Here is a 9,385-nt window from a genome sequence, read left to right on the forward strand (position 1 = left end):
GTAAATCATATAAGTCCACACGAAAAGACAAATCAGCAATTAGGAGTATATTCTTCAATATGTGTTGTATATATTAACGAACATAATGCTGTTGATAACAGGCCTACTTTATTTTTACGAAGGATTGTTTTTAACTCATATATACACTCAATAAAACAAACAACTTAAAAACCCAAAATATGAAGAAAAAAAAACTCTTTTGGGTTCTCAATATTTACAAGGATCGCATGTACAATATAAAATATATAATAAACACTGGGAAAAAACACCTCCGCTTCAACGACCCAAAGGCCATACCACTAACTTACTAAATTGCTTGGCCCATCTCTTGCCATTTCATAAAGGGCCAAGATACCCTTACCAAAATCAATTATGGTATAGAATTTACCCACCCGCCCCTCCTCCGAAATCTGTGGCACGCCATTGTGACTTAGAATGCTATCAGTTACCATATTCAAATATTAATGAACAGTTGGATAATCCAATTAAACTATAATATGCTGACTTTAAAACTCTTGGTATTTTGAACATCAACACTAGGGCTGAACAGCTTCGTCTTAATCATGTTTTTAATGTTTTCCATGGTACCTCTCCAGTCTATATGAGGGAGAGTTTTATTAGAGTAAATAGTGTTCATAACCATAACACAAGAGGTAGTAGTTTTAATTTTCAACTTCCCAAAATTAAAACGCACTGTGCTGGGTCTTTTTATTACAATGCAATTAAAAACTGGAACAGGCTACCTGAAAACATAAAATCCATCCTGCTGAAATACAATTTTAAAAAAGATGCCAAAGCCTACCTTTTAAATCATATGAATGTCTAGCTTGTAAATATCTTTCTTTTTTACAGTGTTTGTATGCATGTTTTAGTTGTTTTAATAGTTTATTTCTTATCTTTTGTATTTTATTGGTTTTAAGGACCCCTTTGGAAATAAGCTTTTAGCTTAAAGGGTTATCCTTGGCATGTTATCTTCTTTTCGATGCATTTAAGTTTATTCCCTTCTTGTATTTTAAATGTTTATCTTTATGTGCAATTTTTTGTTTGTATGCAGATGAAGATTGATATCTTGCCGAATAAAATCAAATCAAATCAAATCATAAGGTTAAAATGTCAAAATAGAAGAAGGCCGTAAGACAAACGTAATGTAATCACGACAGATCATGTCCAATTGATACAAGTAAGGAATTGAATAATCGATCTTTGGTATATTTATGATACAATAAATAACTCTAGCTCTATAGCCATGGAAATATAGACTGTTAATCAAAATCAGTATACTTAAGTTTAAATGTCGTTTGGTCACGTGATATCAGATTTCTGTACGTTCCACATAAAATGAAATAATGTGTTGAGCCATACCAAATAACTTCGAGAAAATCATTTTGGGTACCTATATGCGTTTGATGTATGACTATATAGTAGAGTACACCTTGACATAATTCCTTACAACGAGGTAAATGAATCTGGAGAAACTATCACACAGTAAATACGCGCGTACCATGTATGGAGGGTCATGTGATGTGTTCCAGGGTGGTACTAATATACTACTCTCCCTATAACGCATGATGATTTCACCCAACTAGTACGTAAATGTGTTTGCGTGCTAAGAGCAGCAGACGACACCCGTTACCTAGCAATAACCGTGCCTGTAGCCTAACGTGATAGCTATATTCCCGTCGAGCAGCATTAGGCTCTGTTCCATGGAGAATTCCGTGGTTGCACTGAACTAAACATTTCCCCACATTTCCCATTTCTACATTCACTTATAGCGTGTAGTAATAACGTTAGGCCATATGAGACAAAGCTTGCCCCTAGAGCTGTATTAATAAATAAGATTATGTAGAAAGCCTGCCTTCATTCAAGAGAATAAGGTTGAACGTTAGCATATTAGCACTATTTCGTAGGCCTGAAGTACCAGTACCTTCTTATGCCGTTAGTTCCCCTGTCCGAACCGACCAATCTTTCACGAAGTCACTTACACTGTTCTCGAACTGCTACAGAGAAATATCAGTATAGTACCACCCTGGAACACATCACATGACCCTCCATACATGGTACGCGCGCACCCAATTGACATGAATCCTCCAGATTCATTTACCTCGTTGATTCCTTATTAAAACTATACAAACCCCCGCAACAATAGGCCTATAGTTACACTGCTCCTATTTGGTATATTATTAAAACAAACCTTCACTACCCCCCCCCCCCCATATTTTAGCCCAAAATTAAAGAGAATCACAAGACCGGCCTCTTCTTAGGGGTACAATATGTCACTAAATGTTGATAGGATGTAATATAGCGTAGGTACAAGAAGGAGAACATAAAAAGTAATTAAGGGGAATAGTAACCGATTTCCTACTTGCTTGTTCTGTCAATCAGGCGCGTAGCCAAGGGGGGGGGGCGAAGGGGGCAGCACCCCCCCCCCTTGAGCATATTTTTTACAAAATTGTTTAAGGTTTTTATGATATCGCTAGTATTTTCAAAAGAGAAAATGCTAAGATACAACTTACAAGGCATGGGAAGTGCCATTTCCGGCGATCTGGGAGGCATTTACAGCCAAAATTTTCTTGTACGCCTCATTACGAGGATATACGGAGCCATGTACCAAGGACTGACGTCACGAAGATTACAAACAAACTGGGGACATTCGAAAGTCCTGTATTATCGTCGTCATCGTCGTCGTCAGTGGGGCTCATCGTGGTACCAACTCGTAGACCCTCAGTTTCGCATCCGAGCCATGCTTGGGCGGTAGGAGCAGGAGAGGCTGCGCTGAATTGGCTATTGAAGAAGATCTGATAGTATTGGCCAGTAAAGAAATAAGTATTATCTTCCCAGTCCAGTACGGATGAGATCGGGTGAGCGACATTATTCCACCGACTGAGGGGTTGTGGGTAACCATTATCGATCCGGTACGACATTGTGTTGTATCGATAGTATTTGTCATCTGGAAAAGCGAAGAGAAAACAAAACGAAGATTGGATTAAAATCATGATTGGAGAAGAGAAGACGGGTTCGTAACCAGGTACTATGTCGACACCATCAATCGTAACCAGGTATTTTGCCGACACCACCAAACCGTTACCAGGTATTATGTCGGCATCACCAATAAAATATACCTATTACAGCAGAAACTATATTGTTACTCGATTTGTATCAGTGAATGTCCTGCGGCAGGAGTTCTCTTCGACGGCCAATGAAAACAATCGGTTGGAGGGCGAAGGGTCAGACATATTGAAATCTCACTATACATATTTATATTAAGCAATATGTAGAGAAGATCGGTATACAGGTACAGGGTGCTCAAGACAAAAGAATCCATTGTCTACATACCCCCGATTAAATGCGAGACTAAATGATGACCAAGTGATGGTTTTATTTGAAAATTAAAAACGTGGGCAAAAATATAACACTCACAAACTACGCTATATGCATGCATATAGGCAAACAAAATATATGACAAAAATATACGTCAGGTAAGATTCCTCTATAAACCAATAGAAAGCTAAACAGAGAGAAATACCAACAGAGCGACATATCAACTAACAGGCTGACATGTTACAATTATTTTCGAAACATTGGAAGCAAAAACAAAACAATTTGTGCTAAGATTTACCTTTAAAGAAGTAAATTCTTCTGTTGCCAGGCCATCTAAATGCTCCATCTATATTTCCAGGTATACCCCAAAGACTGATTTGCCTAGGGTACCCTGCGCTGGGAATGCCATTGAAAAAGCGCCAGTAAAAGTTACCCTGAAGAAAAAAAGAAGATGAAACTCTACTGTTATATGGATGATTAGCTGTACCCTGCCTCGGTTATTCATATAAAATTATGTTTATATAGGTAATATGAAGGATATAAGGGTTTAACTTATTATTACGAACCCTAACAGAATCCTACCCGCTTTAAGGGTGAGTTATCGGTTAAGCGCGTTATCGAATAAACAAACACGAACTTACTTTAAAGACGTAAAGGTATTTCTGATTTGAAGCTACTACCCATAGAAAGGCTGCATCGATGTAATCGGGAGCCCCTGGTAATTCTGCAGAAATTTGTGTTGGAAAACCTGGTGCGATCGTAAAGTCCCGTTGAACCTTGAACACCATGTCGCCTGAAAATAAATTGTTTTGATTAATTAGATTTTGAAGTGCATTGAAACAATTCTCAGCTTGCCTCATTGTTGAAATTATGAAATATTATGATAACATATTGATAATAAGAATTGTTATGTGTGTCATACATATAACACTTCATAGGAATCTGCCTTTGTTTTCTTGTGGCTACATGACCTTTCAAAATAACTCATGCCCAGTGACACAGGACTTTCTATGGGAGCGATGCGTTCACTTCAGGATCTGGCCCTTTGACATGAGTTCGTTCTGGGAAAAGGTCTTCATATATTTTCGTACAACTAAGGGTGCTTATAGATACAAAATGGTGTTTTGTTTTGCATCTAAACAGTATTTTGTTATGTGACATTACGACGCAGCACAAAAGACCATTCTCTTACCAGGGAAACTTGGACCTTTGAAAAACAGGAGGGAATATAATCACACCATCTCACACACTGACCTTGGCTTAACAAGAGGAAGGGGAAGTTTCGCAAAGTTGATTTCTCGAAAAGAAGTAATCTTTACCTTGGAAGAAGTAGACGTTTCCATCAAAACTTTCCACCGACGCGTCAAATTCTCCGTTGCAGGATATGCGCGGCAGCGTTCTCGGAGGTGTGGGCGCGGTGGTCGTTGGCGCAGTAGTCCTGGGCTGTGTCACAGGTGGTCTCGTTACGGGGTTGCTTGTTGGAGGACCTGCATTTGAGCACAGAAATGAGATCGAATTCATTGCCGAATCTGAGTTTCATAACGGGGGTTTACATAGGCAAATACCTACAATAACTAGAAAATATGGTGGTGGACCATGGTTTGGACCAGAGAAAGTCCCTCTGAAGTATAAACATATCCACTCAAATGCATAATTCCCTCGGAAAACGTACATAATGCGTAATATTCGTAGGATCACATGTGTGTTGTTTGATGACTTATCCCTCCTTATACCACTCACATTTCTGTGAACACCACTATCCATGAACCCTTAAAACTTACATCATATTGTTTGCCTTATTTATAATTGATCCAATTAAGATAAAGTTTGACTTACCATACAAAGATTGAATTCCAGCAATGTCATCATTCCCAAGTGCAAAGTTTTGCCTATATGCGTAAAAGGCTGCCATAATGGCTGATTGGTCAGAAGAATGTCCAAGACCTAAGCTGTGACCTATTTCATGGACGGCTACCTGTTGAAGGTTAATCCCAGTTGCTGTGAAATTAAATTAAATAAACAGATAAACATATCAAATATTTAAATTTGTAATACAGAAATTGGCTTATAAAATGTGATAATAGGAATCGATTTCGGATGGAACCATGCATGCAGTAGCATGGCCGTATTAATTTACCGATATCACTGCTAGGTTACCGGTATGATAAAGGAAAAAGGAAACAATATGATATGATAATGGGGTCATTATAATGTCCACCATGTGTCACGGTTCCTATACCCATACCATCCATTATTATTTCAGGCGGCACTCCTCTAATCAATGCAAATATCTCTATATTTATATAACACTTACATGCCGTAAAGGTTTCATCATCATCGAAGTGCATATCTCCCCCTCGACCAAAACCAGGAGAAAATGCATGGGCGAGGACACTTCCGGGTCCGTCGAAACTGTTTCCGTCACCGTGCTCTAGCCGGTAAAAGTTAACCAATATGTCGGCATTTGGAGTGAAGACCTCTTCAAATGTTAGAGAGCTGACATCTGCCCAATACTATTGATTGCGGGGAAAAAACAAAGCCACGTTTAGTAAGGCACACCTCTTGTAAATATACACGTATAACCTTGCAAATGGAGTTCATAATACAAACGGAGTAGGAAAGATGCTAAAGAAATTATCCTACACATTATAATCCTGCCACCCCGCCCCCCCCCCTCCGCCCCTCCACGTGTCTGGCAATATTAATTAGTTATTTCATCAGTTTAGACCCCAAATATGCTAGAGGGTCAAAGAAATGGTCATCCATGCTCAAACTTCAATACCCTGCTGAACGCCACCAGCAAATAATTTTTCCTCACTGAGAATTATTGAATTATTTCTACTCTCTTCCCTTTACTTTTATCAATATTTAGCAGCCTAAAATTTGGGACTATTACTTAAGACCTTTAACTTTGTGACTTGTTAAATGGGAATGGCATCAATAGGCATATACTATTTCTTGTGCGCATACATGCTTGTATACCATAGTATTGTTTGTTATTACATCAATATGCAAATTATTATTGTTACTTGAGCTGGAATCCATGTTTAATGAATTCAAGGCAATGGAGTATAGAAATTTTTGTACCGCTATATCCTTACCCAACTTGCCCTTCCTCAATATAGGATACTTTTGTGCCGCATCCTTACACACGTGACACATTGCTGCACTTGGTTAGCGTATTACCCCCCCCCCCCCCGCCCCCCCTCCTCATCCACGCTCTCACATATTCTCTACATACACACATACATACACGCACATACTTAACATACATTCACAAATGCATAAATACATATAATTAATATCCCCATTTTTCACTAACCTGAAAGGCCATGGCCAATTCACTCCTAATCACATTTCGTGATAGATCAATAGTGGTACCTTCAAGATACCAAGTTAGATGGTTTTGAGGCCAGGTCCTTCCTAAGGTGGTAAAACGCTTTCTCCTTGCTGAAATTTGATGTCCCGACGTACCGAAATCTGGGTTACCGCATTTTGGAGAGTTCATTTTATCCATAGTGGTTTGATCGAGTTCACCTGTATGTGGAGCAAATGAATGCAAACTATAATTTCTTGTATTTCTAAGTAGACAAAAATGTCTGCATACAGGCATTTATCCAACCATGGTTTGAAACCGATCAGCTTTACATTCTTATATTGGTGAGGAAGAAGAGGTTGGGGGTAGGGCAGAAGAGGGGGGTGGCAGAGTATTATAGACAACATAAATCATCATTTCAGACTGCATTATGTAAGTTTTCATATTGTAATATATTTTACTTTTCGTAAAGGGTATTCAATATTTCCCCCTACCCTTCCCCCTCCTCCTCCCTTAAAGAAAAGAGTTGACAATGTCGATAGGGGATGGAGGTGGGGTGTGAAATGACGGTGGGATGAGCATTATTAATGGTATTATGTGGCTTTCATCAGTCTCAGTTCCTCTATTGCTATGTAAGTTATTTCATTTCATCAAGCACAGGCAATTGGGAAGCTTAATATAGGCCTATACACATAAAGGATAAACTTACCAGTTACAGGAATGCCGGCCCATTCTTGGAATAATCTAAAATAACTCGCTAAGTCGATAATTTCTGAGGCTGAACCGTCGCTAGGTATCCAGTTTCGGTCGTTGAAAAATTGCTAGAGAAACAGGAACGGAACAAATGAAAAACAGTTTCCGCCTATTGTTTACAACTGAAAAATGACATGGAATGATTTTAATGTAAATTGTTTTCAATTAGGTTAGTTAAATTTTGACGCTAATAATGTCCGCATTTACTCAGTACTACAAGCATATCCTAGCTCTCAAAATGATTCAATTAATTTTGAATAAATTAATCGAATATATTACTGAATGTTATGTCATAAACAAACACCAAACATTGACTCTCGACAAAGTTCTCATATTTCACAAAGTCATCCAAAGCTGAACATCTATAACCAAGAATAAGCAACCTTAGAGAAGATGCCGAAGACCAAACTGTTCTTCCTCCATCCATCGCCAGGCGCGTAGCCAAGGGGGGGGGGAAGGGGGCAGCCGCCCCCTCCCCCCTTGAGCATATTTTTAATTTTTTAAAAATATTTTTATGATATCGCTAGTATTTTCAAAAGAGAAAATGCTAAGATGCAACTTACAAGGCCCGGGAAGTGCCATTTCCAGCGATCTGGGAGGCATTTACAGCCAAAATTTGCTTGTACGCTTCGCGCCAATCATGGTGGCGCTACGCTTAGATAGTTTGCAATGCCGAATCTACAGTTTCGCCCCTCCCTTGGCAAATTCCTGGCTACGCGCCTGTCCATCGCTCCCTCCATCATCGCCGGCCCTACACCCACCCCCCCCCCCCCCCAACACAACCCACGTCTGTGTATATCATACATACCGAAGCAGAAACTGCATCTGTGACCATGACGGTTCGGATAACTATGTCTTCAGCCATGTCTTCCTGGCCGTTACTGAGGCCACAAAACACCATCAACATCCCTGCCAGTATCGTAAGAATGCTTCTGCGATACATTTTGTCAGCAGCAGTTGTAAATTTCAAGTAAAGGAGAGTCGTAAATTTCTTAAAAGTTTGCTGTCGAAGATGTCAACTTGAAAGTGTAAAAACGCCTTATAAATGATAAACTACAAAGTCTGTCACCCTTTATATGAAAGTTTTTACTCGACTCGGTTTTCATTTGACAAAAAGGAATCAGTGACCTGTAACCGTATACCATTCAACGTCGTTGTTTCTGTCAGGTAACAATCTCGCACACCATATTTGGAATATGAAAAGAAGGTAGGTGTGGCTTAACATATATAGAGCAATGAAACCTTTGCGTGTGTATGTGTGTGTGTGTATATATATACCTGTAATATTATAACACCTATATGAGACTTGTGGTTTCATAACAACTTACTAGGAATATGATGTTATCGAGAACTATAACAATACAATATATATCGTTTTAAATGGAAATGGCATTGTTCACTTCACGCGTATACCTAAATGATAAAACACCACTATGCCAGTCTAATGATTCAACTTAAAGACAGTGAAATAACGAGAAGTTTTCTGTTTGTAATGCATGCATATATATCACAATGATTAAGCTCCGTTACGTCATGTAAAATCCCATATACTTGTGGTTGTAAAGATACGTCAGCATAAGAAAAGAAAAAACCTTTTTTTTAGATTTAAAATAAATATGTGTCGTGAGTCTACGTGTACCCTCAGTAATTTGAACGAAGGGACTTTTACGTAGAACGCATATATATGCACCAACGTTACCGTAACAACCCAAACGTGGGTCATGTGACACTTAAATTAATCAGTGTAAATTAATGCTACACATTGCGTCCCATGGACTGAAATCCCCGGTCAAACCGCTTCCACTGCAATCTCTCATTGCCTCTCACTGTCATCCTCACGCCCTTCCATTCTCTCTTCCACATACTGGTGCTGTGGCCGAGTTGATAAAGGCGGTGGCATTTGAAACAATGAGGCTTAGCAATCGGGAGGAAAATATTCCAAATTTGAGTTAAAATGTTGAATTGGAAGCCACCCGACGTGAAAGTTGTAATCCATAA

At 39.0% G+C, this 9,385-nt stretch overlaps 1 protein-coding gene across 1 annotated transcript; it reads right to left on the reverse strand.

The window, feature by feature from the left end:
• Nucleotides 1-46: 46 nt before the first annotated feature.
• Nucleotides 47-8,469, reverse strand: LOC139968614 (stromelysin-1-like). Its single transcript, XM_071972788.1, has 9 exons — nucleotides 8,196-8,469; nucleotides 7,344-7,455; nucleotides 6,641-6,855; nucleotides 5,633-5,831; nucleotides 5,155-5,316; nucleotides 4,638-4,805; nucleotides 3,960-4,111; nucleotides 3,617-3,752; nucleotides 47-2,947 (listed from the first exon to the last, which is right to left on the reverse strand). The coding sequence occupies exons 1-9, from the start codon at nucleotides 8,328-8,330 to the stop codon at nucleotides 2,583-2,585; spliced, it is 1,644 nt and encodes a 547-aa protein (XP_071828889.1). The 5' UTR covers nucleotides 8,331-8,469; the 3' UTR covers nucleotides 47-2,582.
• Between the last annotated feature and the right edge of the window lie 916 nt (nucleotides 8,470-9,385).

Source organism: Apostichopus japonicus, chromosome 6, assembly GCF_037975245.1.
Source record: "Apostichopus japonicus isolate 1M-3 chromosome 6, ASM3797524v1, whole genome shotgun sequence".
NCBI lineage: Eukaryota > Metazoa > Echinodermata > Holothuroidea > Aspidochirotida > Stichopodidae > Apostichopus > Apostichopus japonicus.